We start from the raw sequence: 19,237 nt of genomic DNA on the forward strand, positions 1-19,237 counted from the left end.
CAACAGTGAGTTTATTCATCAAAAGATAAGACATCTATGATGGACAACTAGTTAAAGAATGGAGGTGAAAACAAACAAAGAAACACATACAAAAAGAGGAAAGACAGAGAAAGACAGAAGAGTGACACTGGAATATTTTCAAGAATCGAGATAAAAATGAGCATAACTAAAGATCTCGAATATAATCCCAATAATGGTGTCTCAAAATCCCGTTCATAAATAATGCAAAAATATTCCTTTTAGAAAGATTGTGGAAGTCTTGAAATGCATAATAAACTAGGTGACTAATGTGATAGGAAAGTTCAAAGTACAAGCAGAATGCATTTGAAAAAATAACAAAGATCTGAATTCTGAAAGAATTTTAAGGAAGATAAAGACAGAGCAGGGAAGTTTAGATTTCTGCTGTGTGTTCAGTGGTGTCAAGCCACAGTAAGGGATTTGCCCATACTAAGAAAAAGGATCCCAACAGGGATAACTCCATGCTATGCACAAATAAATGTCACTGTCTCCCAGTCTCAACACCTGCACTCAGTTTGGATCACCACAGCACGACAAAAACAGCAGAAATAAAAGACAATGCAGAGAAAAGCCCCAAACACTGGGGGCACGGGACAGACTTGAGGTAGAGCAAAGGGGGAACTGCAGGAAGCACATTCAGAGATTTAGAAGGCTGTGTGTCCTTATTTTGGATACAAAAAAAAACCCACAAAATGCACACAGAAAACAGTATCTGTGGGAATTACATATTAGTTTTAGAATAATAGATGATGTCAGCAATGCATCTGAAATAGATTTGCAGGTCTTAAGTGCAGGTGAACAGATGGAACTCACTACCACAGTGTCAGACAGGCAAGAGTTAGCAGTTGTTATAATGGCACAGAAAAAAGTAACAGAGCACCCATGGGATGAAGGACACGGATGAGTCACAAGGTGATATCCAGAAATAATCTCATGCAAACTACACTGTTCTTAAAGATCTGTTTCAATTCTTAGACACCTGTGGTCACAGATGAAGGGTGATCAGTGTACAACCACCCTAATAGAGCATCTTTAAGAGGATTTAAAAGCACCAGCAGAAACTAAAGTATGAGGGGAAGAGAGGTAAAGCATGGAGGCAAGAGACAGGACAAAAAGCTTTGAGTGCTGTCCCTTGTTTCTTTTTCTTTTGTCACTGGATGAGCTGGGCAGAGACACAGGCAAAATACTGAAGAGCATTACTGGGCACCAAAAGGAATCCCAGAGTAAGAACCACAAAAGGCTGCATGGCAGTAGGAAGCCCCTTTGTAGGTACTGTTTGTAGTTCAAAACTTCTCTTTTACACTAGCCTGCATAACTATATATTGACCACTCTGCCTCATTTCCTTCAATACTGCTATAGATTTAAAATGACAGGAACTGTATTTCAACATATTGGTAACAAATCCATGAAAGGAGCAGACAAATTACCTAATTGGTAAATAGTCAGCTTCCTAGCTGAAGACTAAAACACTTAAAACTAAATATAGGTTTGTTTTTTCAGATAGGATGTCTCCAGATTTCTTGCCAAAGGCATCATCATGATGGAACAACCAACAGCAGCACAATCTGTTATTACAACATCATCTTGATAACTCTCAGACAGTGTTTACTGTACTCTGACCACTGACATCTAAACTTCAAACACCTTGTCAGATCACTCCTGGATAAAACCACTCACATAACGGACTGTATTGCACCCACTCACTTCTAATAGCTTGAGCTCTTGCACGCAGTTGTGAAGAAGCTCCAGTGCTCGCTGGGAAACCTCCCACGGCCTCTGCAGGAAGATCAGCAACGTGCACTGGCGGGAGAACAGGTAACTACGCAAGTCCAGCAGAGTAGCTTCTTGGTTCTGGATTAGCTCTCTCTTCTCCATGTCTATTGGTTTTCGCAGGATTAAACCGTTCCAGCTCCTCACTGGCTGGCAAAAAAACGTCAGCCAGTTTGCACCATCTAAGTAAATAAAGTTAATATCCAAGAATCAACCGCTGCTTTCTACCAAAAGCCTCTTCATCCTCCCCTCCAGAATTTGTCAGCCGGCTTAGTCCTTCCCAAGTTTATCATATCGATAAATGAATTAATAACACCAAGAACAAAACACAAATAAAACCCAGCAAAACTTCCAAAGCCAGGTAAGGTAACAGAATTTCAGAACATTCAAACCCCACAGGCGTTTTGGCTTAATTGTATATTTATTGTTAGTATAGTGACAATCAGTTTGTAATTTATTTCTTAGCAATTAAGCCTATCTGAAGCTCAAAACAAATAAGCTTTATTTACTGAAGTATTTCTTACAGAGCCATCGTGGATAGATGTGCCCCCACTTTCAGGTATTGCATTGGGTTCAGTCAGCACAAATATATTTCACTGCAATTACTCCTGCACTATATTTTTACCAGATTCATAACACATACCCCATTAAAGCTGTTATATAACAACATGTGCTTTAGCTCATTAAGGCAGTTTAAAGTTATTTGATACTCCTTGCACAGTAATTTTTTCTTGAAGAGGAAGTTAAATCTTCTGTAGTGCAGATTAAGCACTTACTTCTGTTCAGTTTTGTAGTGATTACCAAACATCTCGTGTAATTTGAGGCAACACTGAATGCATTTCTCCAGGAAGCTCTTTACTGAAAAATTTAGCAGTGAGCTGTGAAAACAGCAGCTGCATCTCAGACAGATCAATACCTGGGTAATTACAGAGTTCAGGGCTCTGGTTGTAACAATCATCCCGTAAGGGCAAAATGCAGGTTTTCATTACAAACTGCTTCTAAGCCTCAGAGACGAGAAACAAAACTTCAGTTAGGACTATAACTGACAAACAGATGAGTTTGCATAAAACACAGCGTAAAACAAGAGCACCAACTGCCCAGGGCGTCCTCTCTGTGACTGCCATGCACACATGTGGTGCCAAAAGCACTGGGCTGCTCAGCAGAGCAAAGACACTGATCCACTCAACAATTATTTCACATTTTAAGGCACTTACCACCAGCCCCAAAGTTGACAACATATTGAGAAAACAAGGCATCCAGTTCATCGTACTGCACTAGTGCATCCTCAAATTGCTGCAGCATCTCAAAGACAAAGGCCAGTTCTTCCTTTAGACACACAAGCAACACAAGGAACATGTTACTGATACTGTTCACGCTGGAATTACAGCCTGTCCCCATCCACAGAGCTCTGGGAACTACTTTTTCTAACGTCCTTTCCCTTCCAGTATTCACACATACAGGAACACCTGCCATTGGAGCAGATGCACCATTTCTTCCTAACACAGGGAGATTCACAAAAGGAGATAAAGTCACACAGCTATTCCAGTAAATTCTGATGTGAATCCAGATCCTGATTCACTACAAGATATGGCTCATACATCTATTAAAGTCTGAATTTAAAAATAAATAAATAAATGAATAAATACTGAAGGCTCATCTCGCATAATAGTATTAATTTTTCCTCTCCATTTACACTGTGAAGGCAACAACTGCAGTGTATCATAAAAAGTTTCTTGGTACACAGAGCCCAACCAGTAAGCAGAAAAAGCCTGAGAATTAAGTATATCCTATGCAAGTGGCAGCACATGCAGTCAAAGGAGATGTGAAGATGAGACGGAAAACAGCACTGCACAGGGACCAGAAGACTCCAAAGGAATCAAAATTTTTACTTTCGTTGAACAAGAGATTCTTGTTTTTCTCTAAACCAGCTGAAACAGAAGTTACATTTAAAACTATCAAAAAAAAAAAGGAGTTCAAGGCACTATCTCTGTGGATTATTCAAAATAGACACTGTATTCTAAACATCATCTCCACACAAACTGATAATAACCCGAACAAAGAAAACATAGCAATTAAATACCAATTATGAGTTTGAGTGTCTTTGCACAGGCACAGTAATGGGGCATTCACCCAAAATGCAGGAGCAACTACTAAACCACTTTCTAGATGCCATTTGTTTGCTTCAGCTGAGAATCATAAAATCTTGACAAGCTTGAAAAGATTCTGCTTCTTTAACAGCAGGGAACTGTACTACTGTATAAAATGTATTACAGCGTAACACAGATCAGCTACAAACAGGATCTAAAAACACCTTTAAACCCTCATATTTCCTGCCCCAGCCCTCAAAGAATGACCAGGACAACAAAAAAAAAGCACCATTATTAAAACTAGGGCTCAAGTACTTTTCTTCAGTAACAAGAAACTCTTACCTGGACCATGAAATACTCGCAGAAGCTCCACCCTGGCTCAGTCCTTTTCTCTCTCAAAGTTCTCATGTCATCTTCAAACTTGCCTAAGTTTTTGGTAAAGGACATGAGAAGCAACGTCCTGAGTTTGGTCAGGAAGGCATTCCAAGATTCCTGAGAACGGGAAGAGTCTTTCAAAGGGTCAGAAAGTACCACACATCTGTAAGGAGATCGATAAAAATTATCTTTGAGGAGGAAAACACAAAATTCACATGTAAATGCCAGCACCATGCACCTGTAAAGAGACTGATAAACATTATTTTTGAGAAAGAAAAAACACACAATTCACATATAAATGCACAGTTGAATATTGTGCCTACCTGACAAATTCAGAGAGAACAAAATTCAGTTTTTCATTCCACATTAATGAGAGTTAAAAAGCAAGTTTGAGGGTTATATTTGATCGTCTGGAGGTGGGTATGTTACAGTTTTGGGTTTGGTTTTTTTTTTTGGTTGAGGTTTGGTGGCTTTTAAAAAACTTTTCCACGTGTGTTTACGTCTGTGATAGAGTTTATGAGAAGACTTGAGTGTTTTCCAGAAAATGAATATTCTAAAGCTTTACTTTTTTTGAAGCAAATAATGGATACATTATTCCAATTACTTAAACATAAGTAATGTAAGTAATGCTGTAGCTGGCATGGGAAAAAAAAGTCTGCTTAGCAATACAAATCAGCAGAACAGTAATTATAGTTACTTCTGGTAAGGATTATGCAAAATACAAATCAAAGATCCATTAGATCACATATAGTCAGCCTTTCCTAAGTCACTTAAAATAATCATCCATAATATATTCTTGCAATATCTCAATTTGTTTTGACACATCCTATGTGCTAAAACTTCCACTGCTTTTCCCAGGAAACAAACAGACCCCATTAATTCACAAATAAATCATCCTTTTTTAGAGCATTTTCTTTCTGCAGTTTTTTCTATCACAATTTAGTAACATTCAAAAAACTAACAGCATCTCCAAAGGCAGGAAAATCTCTCATCCAAGTAAAACACTATTTCTGGTTAGAGATTTCTATAGCAGAATTATTAAACCAAGCCAGTTAATCAGTTAGAAGCCAAAAGCAAACTGAATCAAAGTTGTTCAAACCATTTTCCCCAGTAACCCTAAAATACACCAAACCCTGCTTAGGTTTGAAAGTGTTGCCAATGGACAGTGTGTGGTAACCTGCTGACCTGCCAGTCACTGTCAGCTCACACCAAGGTACTAAGAGTGCTTCCATCCACTCTTTTCAGCTTCAAATGTGTTCCTTGTCACTCATTCTGAGGGGGAAAATCCCCTGTTTAAAGTCAGTTCTTAAGGTTAAAAGAAAAAAACCAGGTGATTTATAATAGATTCAATGTTTCAGTACCAGAAAGACAGTAAAGTTGCTTTCAAAATAAGATTTGTGGATTTTGTTGGCTTTAACGGAAGCACAGTTTCATATATTCATTATCATTTTCCTTAGAATAAAAACAGCTGAAGAAAACTGGCCTTAAGTCAATTATCTCAGAGCGGAAAAGTGATTAAGTGAAGGGCAGAAAGTACAACGTCAAAAAATAAACCCTATTTGGTTCATATTCCCTACTCACCTCACTCCCACTACCTGTAACCCTGGTAACATTTTTGCAAGCACCTATGCAAACAAAAAACCCTGAAGGTCTAAAACCTGATTATCATCACACTGTTCTCTCTTAAACCTCTCTTAGCCAGGAGGAGACACTTGAAATCTTTTTGAAACACTTTTCAAAGCCAGCGCGAACCCAGGAAGAACTGAAAATAAACTTCTCCCTTTATTCTTTGCATCAGTCTTCTTCAAAGCACAGATCTTACAGTCTGAATGCTGGACATCAAGGAAAGACTTTAAATGAGCAGAGAATCTGTTACACAGGGAGTCAGGTTTTTAAATCAGCACGTTAGTCAGAAGGTTAAAATGTTTGCAAGCAAAAAGAACGCTCACCTGTCACTTTGTTTGTTACAGAAGTCATTTCTTATTTTATCTACTATGGAGGTTCGAGGCAGGATGTTTGTTTTGTTCTTTTTCTTGGCATCACTCTCAACCACCACGATCAGCCAGTCCACCGAGCTGTGAGCTTTGAGAACGTTCTGCCACTTGGTGATGTCATCCTTGACCGTAGTTTTGTACACTTCCGTGTCCTGGGACGAGAAGTGGTGAATCATCAGCTCAAACAGACACTCTGAACAATTTCAAAAGGCAGATTTTGTTCCACAAGAAGGCAAACAGAAGCAGAATTAGCGACAGTAAGTTCACTTACTGTAAGAAATCAAATGGGGTAAAGCATAGTAAAGTTTTGGCCTTGGAATTTAATTTATTTCCAGTATTTTGGTTAACAGTAAATAGAGCTTAATATTTGGTATATTATCTGTAATCTGTAGATTACTGAAATTAAGATTTTTAAACATAATTTAAACTCTTATTTTACACATTCTTGAACTCCACAACAAAAACAAGTTTGAAATTACAAAGCTGAACTGGTTTTTCCTCACATGGTAACATCAGCTTTTGCACCTTCTGCACTGCTCAAATCTTAAACTGTTTAAAAGCTTTTGCATAAAAATAATCAAAAGGAACTATTTGGGGTTTTTTTGTTTGTTTATGGGTTAGCTTTATATTCCAATATTGGGTTAGTTTTAGTATTCCAATATTTCTTAAGGCTGTTCTGGGTACTTTTTGATTTTTGTTCAGATGTCACCTCTCTCCTTCAACTGGAAAATTAATTCCTAACAGAAGCAAACCAAAAACCAGTAAACTGCAGATAAACAAGATTAAGACATTCCAAATCTTGCCCAGTTTAGATTGCTGACATGTGCTAATACCTGACCCATACAGAAGATGGAACTAAAGAAAAAATACATATCTTTAGATTTCAGTGCACGAACAGATCGTAACTGAACCGCTCTGGCCACATTTCTGTATTATGAAACAAGTGCACTGTGCTACTGCAGCTACACTCTTAGATCCTGGGGTTTTTTATGACAAAATACTGAAAACAGGTTATTCAAATGCCTGTCCTCTTAGTGTCAAGTAACATTACAAAGAAATACTGCTTATGGCAAAAACTACTCAAGCTGACTAAGTTCTGTTTCCAATATTGTAAGGTATGTAGGCTTATGCAATGCAGACTTAATTGTTTTGACTTTCTGCTTGTGCTGTCTGTTATTGTCATTTGATTTTCATGTTTACTTGAATAATTTCACTTTTAAATCTGAGTCCTCGGTTTTTCACCATGTTTTCCTGATACTTACACAACATTCTGTCCAATAAATATGAAGGAAGGGGAAAGTCAGAAGGGCCTTATTCCCCTCTTTGGGTAGTAGCTCCTCCTTAAACTGAACAAAGTTGGATTCCAGATGAATCATCTTCGGAGCACGGCCATAAGACCTACAGAGTTTGAAAACTGAAATTAGTGGACGAGACACACACAGCAAAATACAAAAATGAACACGTGTTTTGGGGAGGAGGAATGAACTGAAATACTCTGGTATTGGAAACTCACAAACTACGCTTGCTGCAGTTTGCATAAAGTTAAATAAAATTTGGTATCACTTGAAATGTGACAGAGGCTCCTTTTGGAAGAACGGGAGCTAGAAGCTCTTCAGTTTTCATTAGGAGATTTTCTGCGTCTTTAGGGCAAGTATAAAATGCCAAATAAGAAAATTCCCCAAGTACTTTTTCCAATCACAAAATGGCGTGCCACACCAAACTTCCTGAAGGAAAGTACATCTAGTTCCACATAAGTTCTACCTATATTGTCACGAAGAAGAAGAGCGGCACTTCCAGAACACAGCTGACAGAGTACAGCAAAGCCCACCATGACAAACCCACAAACCACAAAACCAAGAAGAGAAACACAGCATTACTATAAATTTTCTCTTTGTGACGTTAAAGGGTTGAAAGGATCATCCCAAAGTGCACAATATTTACTCTGATTATCTAATTTTTCCAATTTCTTCAAGTCACTTGCTCTATTCAACTCAATTTATGGTAAGAGCTTCTCAGAACACCACAAATACACTCTCATCCAAGTCAAAAAACACACAGTGAAACAGTATCACAGAAAAAAAACTAAGTTTACCTCCTCCATTCCATGGGTTCTCTAGGAAGCTGCTGAGAAAGTGTAGGATACAAGGAAGAAAATAAATTCTGATCTCCGGCACCTGAAAGTGAAAGGCATTAATCTGTTAGCACATGCAAATTATAGAATATATATGAGTATGTTATACTACTAAGGGTTTGCTGTTTCAATAAAAACATGTTATTTTGTCTGCTATGAGGAAACTGAAGCCCAGCACTGAACCAAATTTTTTAAAATCACATGCTCTCATGACCTAATACAACACTTTTAGCAGGCACATGATACACATACTGTTATAAACCTCCTATTGTGATTTTCCACAGAGCTACATAATCCATATACCAAAGAGGGTATCATTCATATATACAGCTGGTCCAGCTCCAAAAACTAAACAGGCACCTCCTCAGCCAGAGTCATGGGCTAAAAAAAAAAAAAATAAAAAAGTATAATTAAAAACCTTAATGAATTTAACCTTCCCATACCAGAAGAGTGGTTAGAGAGAGGCTCACATCCCTTCTGTAGCTGGATCTCCCCTGAGAAAAATGGCTTTAGCACATGTTCTGTGCTTTACTGGATTGGATTCCTCTCTCCTCATTATTCTGGGGCTGCTGTCAGTACAAAAAACCTCCCTGACCACCAGGCTGTTCTTGAGGTCTGGGAAGTGTGAGGTCTGGCCCTACACTGACACACAGACCTGTGGTTAGGCTTAAATCACTCCAAACAACTACATTAAAGACACCAGCACTGCAGTAGCTACTTGTATATACAAGTCAGAACAAAATGCAATGTCTACCATATGAAAAGAATATACCATCAGCAGCCTACTGCTAACAATTCTTAAATTCTGCTGCTTTCCTTTGGGTATAAGGAAGGATGTGACAAGGAAAAGACAGGCTTAAAGTAAGCCCTTCCAACTTCTGATGGTTGTCAGCACCTTTGGCAAAGAGATGGCAAACTATACATAATGGTAAACTCTGTAACAAGGAATTCTGTCAGATGTGTTTGAACCCAAACTGACCAGTCGACTGCACCCAAGGAGTCTTTATGATACTCCTGTAGAAGACACAGCATTTGATGTCTGGCAGAGACACACATCCAAAAATGAGAAGCATGCAAGGTCAAAAACATATCTGCCACTCCCCTTGATCTTAGTTCTAAAACCTGATGTGTCACATGCCCCCTCTGAATCTGGGAGAATGAGGATGTTTAATGGCACTGTTTACTAAATCTCTCATGTGCACGCTGCCCTTCCCTGTGGTTCCTCCTTATTGCCTCATCTCTGGACAGCTACATCCTCCTCTACCAGACTGCAATTTAATTCTTGAAAAATCCTTTATTTCCTGAGCTGGAGAGCTACATTTTCCAATTAAGAATTTAACAGCCATACAGGCAATTCTGCTATTTCCTGGTAGTTTTCCACCTGTTTCCTTTCCACAATCATGTGTCATTGTACAGAAGATAGAACAGGAAGATTACCTTCTCATCTTCCTGTGGAACTGGAAGCTACAGCTGGAGAAGTACCTGAAATCCTTTTTTCTCCCTCCCAACCACACAATCCCACCTCTAGGCACACAGCCAGGCATCACCTCCACAGTACTTTACATGCTTTAGTTTATCTTGGAAATCCTTTCCTAGTCCACTCTCCTTTTCTCCTATTTCTCATATATATTCTTTTGATTACCTGCATTAGCATAATTCTATCACCACACAGCAAACTAAAAAAAAAGAAAAAAATTGAAATTTTACAAGTCCGATTAAATGCCAGAACAAGCAAAACCAGCTCTTCTGATGTCTGACCACATTAACTATTATTCAACAATACAATTTCAGGGACTAGCTAAAAAGTCAAATAAAAACAAAAAAAACCACCACTCAACTATTCATGCTTTAGCCTTGTCTCCAGAAAGTAATTTATTCTTGACTCTTCACCTTGATCCTGTCTGAATTAAGTGTACCACACCAAATGTTATTTAAGACTACAAACAAATGCCTAAAATGGATACTGAAACAAGTGTTAAGTTGGACTGTTAATGCTGTTTTATACCAAGTTACACCTCTGTGAGCGAGGCCATGGAGAACAGTCTATTGATTTGCAACTCATTACTGCCCACAGAAAGTGAAACACGGCTTAGTGATTTAGCAACAGTTTGATGACCACATCAAAATGAGAGCCTGTGAAGCTTCGAGCCTGATGGAAAGAACAAACCACGTATTTCACCCTCTGGAGCATAACAAACCATTCTTTCTGTACTGCACCTAAAAATTCAGTGTATGCTACAAAAAACCCACCAGAATTCAACATCTTAAATAAAAAGCACTGCTCCAGAATACAGAGGAACTACTAGAGGATCGTGTTTAAGCACTGTGCTATTCAAGACAGCCACGTGACATCATCAGCTCAAGAAAGGGATATTCAGTTTAAAACCAGTCAATTTTTCCTCATGTGTTGGTTTTGAAGTCATTTAAAATACACATAAGAATGTGTTTTATGATCAAGGCAAAGACTGTCCTCTAGGATTAGAAGAAAAGGGAGAACAGACCTTCAATGCAAAATACATTATCTGTCTTTTGAACACAAAGCAAACGCTGCTACCACATATTATCAACAGCCAAAGGGCTGTAACATTTCAGGTTCTGCTCAGCTAGATCCTCTATCTACTGTAATCAGCATGTTTGAGCTTCTCAAGTCAAGAACAGTAAAAATGAAGTTATCAGCAGGCAACACTAGCACAGCACTGACCCGGGACCAACATCAGGAGTAGTAAGTAGCAAGGACCTGTATTTGACTGAATTCTATGAATTATGGATAAAACATTCCAAAACCACAAGTAACCCTGGGATTCAAACTTACAGCAAACCCCAAAAGTCTGCACAAAAGTCTGAGAATTGCTTCAAAGATTCTGTTGCAGGTTTCTTTGTTGGGTTTTCTTGGGAGCTGGAGGGAGGTTTGTTTTAGCTGGAGGGGTTTTGGAAAAAGAAGGAAAAAAACCCAAAACAATTAACAACTCAACACTGAGACTCAACCCAAACTACTCTGTGACTGTCAGTACTGGGGGAAAGCTGCCCCCAGCCACAGTGTAAATGACGATCAGATACTACTGAAAAGGAAAAGGAAGGATGTGCCTATATGGGAAGGAGAATTGATTCTGGAATACTCTCACAACTAAAACCAAGCACCCTTCTAGAGAAGGGGTTTCTTCTCTTAGAATCAACAGACTTAAATAAGACCTAAATATCCAACTGAGATGATAACTGAAGTGTCAATCTTTAACACTTAAAACACAATTAGAAGAGCACATCTTCTGTTTTATTACATTAAATTTGCCTAATACCATTATTTTATAATACTCCATATTAATTCAATTTAATAAATTTGTAATATTTCAAATTTATACATATTTTATATTACTATTGCAAATCTGATACATGTACGGATTACTTTATTTTAATATTTGATTAAGGAGGGGGGAAGTTAACCCATAGCCCGTGGAGCACCTATCTCAGCTTTTAAGCTATGCCTCTCTGAATTAATCTCCTCCCCATCTGCATGTCAACACACAAACCCCAAATACAGAAAGAACAGAGCACTTCTTTCAGTGATGCCAGAAGTGTAGGGTGCTTCTGTATGTGAAGTGGTAACACTAATACTGAAACAGTGATGTTCAAGTGATATACATTAAAGAGAAACTGAAACTTCTGGAGACGGAGAAGAAAGGACAAAGCACCTGTTTCCTTCCTTTCCACGTTACAAAGTTCAGAAGGCAGGGCCTTTGCCACTTTAGATAAACACTTCACAAACTCTGGGCGGAGAATGGACTGATCAGAGCCCTGGGGAGAAGCTCAGCATGACCCAGCAATGTGCACTGGCAGCCCAGAAAGCCACACATGTCCTCCTGGGCTGCATCCAAGGAAGTGTGGCCAGCAGGTCACAGGAGGTGACTGTGCCCCTCTCTTGGGCTCTGGTGAGACCCCACCTGCAGTTCTGCACCCAGCTGTGGGCCCCACAATGTCAGAAGGACACGTGGACCTGTCGGAGCGGGTCCAGAGGAGGCCACGAAGATGCTCAAAGGGCTGGAGCACCCCTGCTCTGGAGACAGGCTGAGAGAGCTGTGGGTCAGCCTGGAGAAGGCAAGGATCCAGGGAGACCCTTAGAGACCCTTCCAGTGCCTAAAGGGGTTCCAAGGGAGCTGGAGAGGGACTTTGGACAAGGGCATGGAGTGACAGGACAAGGCGTTTCAAACTGAAAGAGGGCCAGGTTAAATTAGGTATTAGGAACAAATTTTTCCCTGGGAGGGTGGTGAGGCACTGGCACAGGTTGCCCAGAGAAGCTGTGGCTGCCCAATCCCTGGAAGTGTCCAAGACCAGGCTGGATTGGGCTCTGAGCAACCTGGTCTAGTGGAAGGTGTCCCTGCCCATGGCAGGGGATTGGAATGGGATGATCTCTAAGGTCCCCTCCAACCCAAACCACTCTGTGACTCTTTCCACTTTGTCCTTCTCCCTGACATTTTGGTAGATCACATCAGTGCAGCCATCCCCCACTTCCCTCCAGCCCTGTCTAGGACACTTGTTCTGTTGTGAACTTGTACAGGAATGATGAAAACCAGAACAACCACTTTACCCAAGCAGAACACGTACTCTTTGCAGCTGATATGAAATAACCATAAAATATTGACATTTTTTAGTTTAATACCTGCCTGAAACCACCTAAAATGCACAATAATCCATTTTTTCCCTAACACTTTCCAAACTTCTTAGATGCTTAGAGGTTTTGTCACTGCAGCACCTGAATATCCCACAATGATTTTTTTTTTTCCTCTAGAGGAAATTATCCCAACCCACTAACTGCATAGGCAGTGGAAAACAAAAACTCCTGAGGTCAGATGACTAAAGAAGACAAATATTTTCCTTTGATACCAATGACAAGCCCAGTCAACTGAGATAAAAGGCTTTGAATACCTTTAAAAGAGCGCAGTGCTAAGCCTATACTTTGGTGTGGTTTTGTTTGGGTTTTTTATCCCCAAATATCAGTCACAGTTAACCTTTCTGATCCCACTCGTTTTTCCACTAGTAAAAACTCCTACTATGAATCTTTCTTTCTTAACTCACTAGTCTGTTATAAGTGCATCTACCTGAAGTTTTGGAAGGCTGGTGGGGTTTTTGTATTTATATCTTTTAAAGGTCCTCTTTCCCCCAACCTGAATTCATATTCAAAAGAGGTCTAAAAACTGAAACACAGCACTTAATTGCTATGTAAAAATCCTAGCTGATTCACTAGTAGAGGAATATCCTTTTAGCAAAACTTTAATGCTACACTACTAAATCACTAAAAAGAATATGCTGCTTCTTCTCATGACATATGTAATCAAATATTTAAGCACAGAATAATGGATCAACTACACGATAGTTATGACTTATAATGCAGACAGGAGTTCTGTTTGAGAACAGGGGAAAATCCATTTATAGGATATAGTTGTTTAAATGGTTTCACTAGCAGCAAATCATTATAATCACTTGGGCTACATCCCACTTCTTGTTGGCACATTTTTTTATTACATCTACCTACTAGTAACAGAAGAACTTTTGAATCCAGCTCTTCCAGTCCCAGAAAAATATTCTTTAACTGCTAGAATTTATCTTCACCACGAAAAGACATAAAACTCTTCCCCTACCCCTTGCTTTTATTAACCTTTCTACTTATGCTGCTCTTGTAGGTAATTGCAAGCATTTTCTGTTCTCAGGCCTACAATGCTTTTGCTGATGGCTTTGCTCTTGCTGTATCACAGCACACTCTGAACATGGACCAGATGAAAGCAGTGCATCATCCCAATATCCTTCAAAGGTTATCCATAAAGTTCATGGTGCTAAGGCAGAGTATTGACAGTGAGAGCAAACGTGCAAACACACAATACATAAACAGATACTACAAGCTGACAAAGAATATTCCACAACTGCATGAAAACGACGACAAAAGAACAGCTTGGTAGGAAAGCTCTGAAAAACCTATTAATTACTTCATTTAGCAGGACTGTCTTTAGTCTTCAGCCTCCTCTTCATAGAGATAGACAGAGCTAATAATTTAAGTGCAGATCAGCTACATAAGGAGGAGTTCTTTGGTTGATATATATGTGCAACAACATTATGCTGAAGCTCCAAAGACCTTCTCAAAGTTTCAAATAGGCCTCATGAGAAGGAAGCAACATTGTTTGTACTTCCTAGGAAAGCAATCTGCATTGTTTTAAAGATTATGTCAAGTCAACATTGCCCAGAAACTACCCGAGTTCAAGATGTCTGATGCAAACACTCAACTTGCCTGTGCAAATAAAACAAAAGAAAATTTAATTATGCTAAAAATAGTACTTCTACAGCAGTGAGAAAGCTAGAAGCTGACTCAAAATGCTTTGTAAGCTTACAAAGTCTGGTAGCAATGCAGATAAATTGCTGCGAACTTGAATTGAGAGAGTTTGCAAGGTAACGGTGCCAGAGAGCAGAACCACAGCTGGACAGTGAAACTCCCCAGTGGGTTTACAATCTAGCAAGACTGACAGCACAAAAAATGTTACTCAAATTAATTTTGGAAGTGAGTCATCATGGCACTCAGTCCTAACTGACAAGAATGATTTAATACTCCGGGATGCTTCCACACTGAGAAAAAGGGGAAAAAGCAACTTCACAGCAACTTCCTGTGAATATACTACTTCTTCCACACTTGGAAGATATGGTGGTCTGTTTGCCTAGAGAAAAAGTCTCCAGAAGTTTTTCAAGCCTAGCTGACTCCTATGAATCTAAAAGCTCTCTATTAAAACCACGGGGTTTTGCCTCTGATACAATCAAACACCATAATTACAAGGCTAAATCACCTACACGCAGCTACTAAGGGCAAAATGATAAACTTACAGCACTAACATGAAAGAAGTAGTGACAAAAACTGCGTTTGCAATTGGCATCAAATATCCCAGACACGTGCCATTTTTTTCCATAGGCCTGTACACATATAGAGTGCTGAATTCAGGATTGTACCAACATAGCAGCTAACTGCTGTTACAATACAGCCTAACTCACGGATTTTAAAGCATAACTCTCTTTACCAAAGGAACATTCTTTTCAGAGCACTGTTAAACTTATTTCAAGTAGATAAAAACATTGTTTACAAACCAACTCTGGTATGCACAGCGTCGAAAAGAAGTTTCATTCCAAACAAAATTCCCCCTTCAGTTCTTCCTTAAGAACAAACCCTAAGAGTTAACAGTATTTCATTAACCTGACAGAGATTAATCTAAATCTCGTAGCAAAAGGAAATACTTATGTTCTGAAAATCAACCTCACTTAACCTTCATTCTCCCTTCATATAAAAAAAATACTAGCCATCTTCTCTCAGGTCTGTTTTCCTCTCACATGCACCTGCTGGATGGGGCAGTTATCCCAGACAACTCCAACTGCCTGGAACCACAAAACAAAAGATAAACTGTATTTGTTTAGCAGCTTCTAATATCCTGGCTTTTAATGTGCTTTCTAACAAACCAATTCCAAGTCAGTCCTTTCCCTGGAAGGCCAAGCTTCTTCATAAATCACTGGCAATATAATGCCTTAGAGGAGCTTTCCTTCAAGTAAGTAATTTTTGTTGAATGCATTTATTTGAAATACTACAGTCTCGAAGTACTGACTGCTTGTACTTCAACAGACCAAAATGTTACTTATTCAAATCATACAGGAACAGCAAGGACTGACCTGCACCACCACCATCTCCCCCTGCTACACACACACAGACTCCTCAATTCTGAATACAGCATGAAGCCAGAAAATTTGAAAGGCAGTTAGCCTCATAGCCTGAACAGCAGCACAAGACCAACAAAGAGGCAACAATATCCTTCAGATGTTCCTGATATGTACATTTTTCTGACTTGAAATCTGAAGTGAAATGGATTTCAAAAATAGGTGAGCAGAAGAGGTTCAGTACAGATATTATTCAGTGTCTAAACTGCACCAAAAAAAGAAAGAGAAAAAGAAAAATAAAGGAAAAAGTTTAAGGAAAAAAAAGCATATTTATAAAATAGTCTGGAGAAGATACATACACAGAGTTCCACAACTATACAGTTACAAGGTTACAGTTGGATACTAGTTCTAAATAAGGTCTAAGACCTTAATCACCAATAAAAGCTTACTCCCTAATAAGACAACACACAACTGTGAAACAGTTTCTACTTCACAGGCACATAAAGCATTCCCAGTGTTCCACTGATAACACGCAAATACATAGTTTGTTTCATTATCGATGGAGATACTTTTGACTGAGAACAGCCACTGGTTACCTATTGTTAAAAGAGAAAAAGCAGAATTCTCTGTGCTGATCACGTTACTCTTTTATTAAAGGCATTATAGATGTAGTTAGAATAGGATGGACTATTTCAGTTGGAAGGGACCTGCAGGAATCATCTTTTCCAAGTGCCTGACCACTTCAGGGCTGTCCAAAACTTACAGCGTGTTGTTAAGGGCACTGTCCAAATATCTCTTTTAGACACTGACAGACCTGGGGCATCAACCACCTCTCTTGGGAGCCTGTTCCAGTGTTTGACTACAAGAAATGCCTCCTAATGTCCAGCCTCGTTCCCGTGCTTGTTTTAAGAGAACTTTGTGTGCACCCCTCTGTACCTGTAAGAGCACAGGGGCTCATGTTTTACACCAGGACCTGCCTCCGACACCTGAAAGAACTAATCCATCGCTGGAACCACGCGATCCCGCTTGTTAACTGAACTGCCCCAGAGATGAAACCCGAGCACAGGAGCCGAAGATTAAATTATAATGTCAGTGGGAATCCACATCAGTGCGATCACCCCAGAGGATGCCTCGCCGCTCCTAAACTCCTCCTCACCGCGGGCAAAGCCGCACAAACCTCGCCGGCAAGAAGTTCGGGGCTCAAGATTTATCGCCACATTCCAGCCTCTCCCCCTAGAGCACCTGTAAGCGTGGCACCCGGTTTGATATTTACTGCAGAAACAACAACCCCAAGTTTGCCCACTGTCATTAAAAGGGGGGGGAGGGAGAGGGGGAACCACAGAAGAGGTAAAACCAGCCATCAGATCCCCTTTTCAGTGGGGTGGCGACCGCGGCACCCGGAGCTGCAGGAGAGCCCCCAAAACCTGCCACCAGCGCACCCCCCGCCCCGGGCCCGGCGCGGGCACCGGCCGGACCCCCCCTCTCCCCGCGTCCCCCCTGAGCACTCACAGGTCACGATGGGCTTGTTCTCCATGGTGTAGATCACCGGGGGCTTCTCCCTGCCCTCCTCCTCCTCGGCGGGGTCCATGAGCGGGCGGGGTCGTCAGCCCCGGCTCCCCCGCCCGCCCGGCGCCATGGAAACAACGCCGGGGGGCTGGGACGGGACGGGGATGATGGGGAGGATGATGATGATGATGATGATGACGGTGGTGCCGCTGCCACCGCCCCCCCCTCCCCGCCTCCCCCACCCCCTTCCCCGCGTCCCCGCAGCGCCGCTCCGGAGGGGAAGGCGGGCGGGAGAGGCTCATCCGCTTCCTGGATCACCGGCCAGGCATTACCGCTTCCGGGGAGCGCCGCCGCCGGGAGAACCCGGAAAAGGGGGAATTCGGCGCGGGGGAGAAGGGGAGGCGAAGGAGGGAGGGAGGGAAGGAGAGCGCCCTGACACTGCCGGGTGCGCCGAGGGGCAGAGCCCCCCCGGTCCGCCGGCACCCGGCGGGAACCGGGTGAATCGCAGGATCCTTAGGGTTGGAAGGACCTCTGGAGATCATCCAGTCCAGGGGTGGCCTGGAGCGGGTGACAGAGGAACGGCGCCCAGCGGGGTTTGGGATGTCTCCAGAGAGGGAGGCTCCGCTCCCTCCCTGTGCGGCCTGTTCCGGCGCTCTGCCGCCCTCAGCGCAAAGATGTCCTTCCTCGTGTTGAGGTGAAGCTGCTTGTGTTTTAATCTGCGGCCGTTTCTCCTCGTCCTGTCGCTGGGCACCACCGAAAAGAGCCTGCCTGGCACCACCCTCTGACCCCCGCCTGGGAGGAATTTATGTGTATGGGTGAGATCCCCGCTCAGCCTTCTCTTCCCCAGACTGAACAGGCCCGGCTACCACAGTCTCTCCTCATAAGAGAGATGCTCTTTAATAAAGATAAATGTTTTTAAATTCGTTGCAGGGCTCCTGTGGACTTAGCAGGCAGTGGCCTGGTGCTTGTGAAGGGCAGAGCGCCGTGTCCGGGCTGCTCCTGTGCCCCAGGGCAAGGAGGGGTGTGGAGGGGTGTCTGTGACAAGTGTGTCGCCAATTTCCACAAGTGGATTTAAGCCTCTGCTCACCGCCTTTGAATAATTCCCCTGTGGCAATGCGGAGTTAAGGTTTCTTCTTTTCTGCCCAGATATGGAAAAGGAACATCCTCACGGGAACTCTGCAGCACGCGTTTCGTCCTTTGGAGCCCATGGCATTCCCATGGCTGTTCTTGGTGGTTCTGTGGAAGTGCATTAGGGATTATGTTTTCCACTGACCTCAAATACTTCAGGCACTTTTGTTGCAGGCCGCCTTGAAGATGTGCTTTAGAGATCATAGTAAATCAGGCCCTGTAATTCACTAATGTAATTCACTAGTCAGATCCTTGGAGCATGGAAACGATGAGGAAGAAAGGGTGAGGAGTTGTGTGTGTGCAGTGTGAGCGCAGAGGGAGGATTACAGGGAAGAGCAAAGAGCACACAGCATGGGCAGGTGAGTAAGTGGAGCTGAATGAGATGCAAAACTGGCTTGTTCAAAGGAGTAAGTATATTTACTTTCCAGAGCAATGCATAGCAGTTAAAATGTGTAAGTGAATGTGGCCCTTGAAGTTTAAGGTTTTATAATGTTGAGGGTTTTAATGCATAGAACTAATACCCTATTACATTTCTGTTGGGTCTAATTACTTGTAT

The 19,237-nt window shown here is 41.4% G+C and overlaps 1 protein-coding gene across 1 annotated transcript in view; it reads right to left on the reverse strand.

The window, feature by feature from the left end:
- Positions 1-17,772, reverse strand: part of TRAPPC10 (trafficking protein particle complex subunit 10) — a 41,283-nt gene extending 23,511 nt beyond the window's left edge. The window contains exons 1-7 of the mRNA XM_050332612.1: positions 17,557-17,772; positions 8,338-8,419; positions 7,508-7,643; positions 6,201-6,397; positions 4,219-4,414; positions 3,004-3,115; positions 1,724-1,971 (exon numbers count right to left, since the gene is read on the reverse strand). Of these exons, the coding sequence (XP_050188569.1) occupies positions 1,724-1,971; positions 3,004-3,115; positions 4,219-4,414; positions 6,201-6,397; positions 7,508-7,643; positions 8,338-8,419; positions 17,557-17,635 (1,050 nt within the window). The 5' untranslated portion in view covers positions 17,636-17,772. The remainder of the gene's footprint in view (positions 1-1,723; positions 1,972-3,003; positions 3,116-4,218; positions 4,415-6,200; positions 6,398-7,507; positions 7,644-8,337; positions 8,420-17,556) is intronic.
- Positions 17,773-19,237: the final 1,465 nt, after the last annotated feature.

Source organism: Myiozetetes cayanensis, unplaced genomic scaffold (assembly GCF_022539395.1).
Source record: "Myiozetetes cayanensis isolate MyiCay16 unplaced genomic scaffold, myiCay2020 scf5-8, whole genome shotgun sequence".
Lineage (NCBI taxonomy): Eukaryota > Metazoa > Chordata > Aves > Passeriformes > Tyrannidae > Myiozetetes > Myiozetetes cayanensis.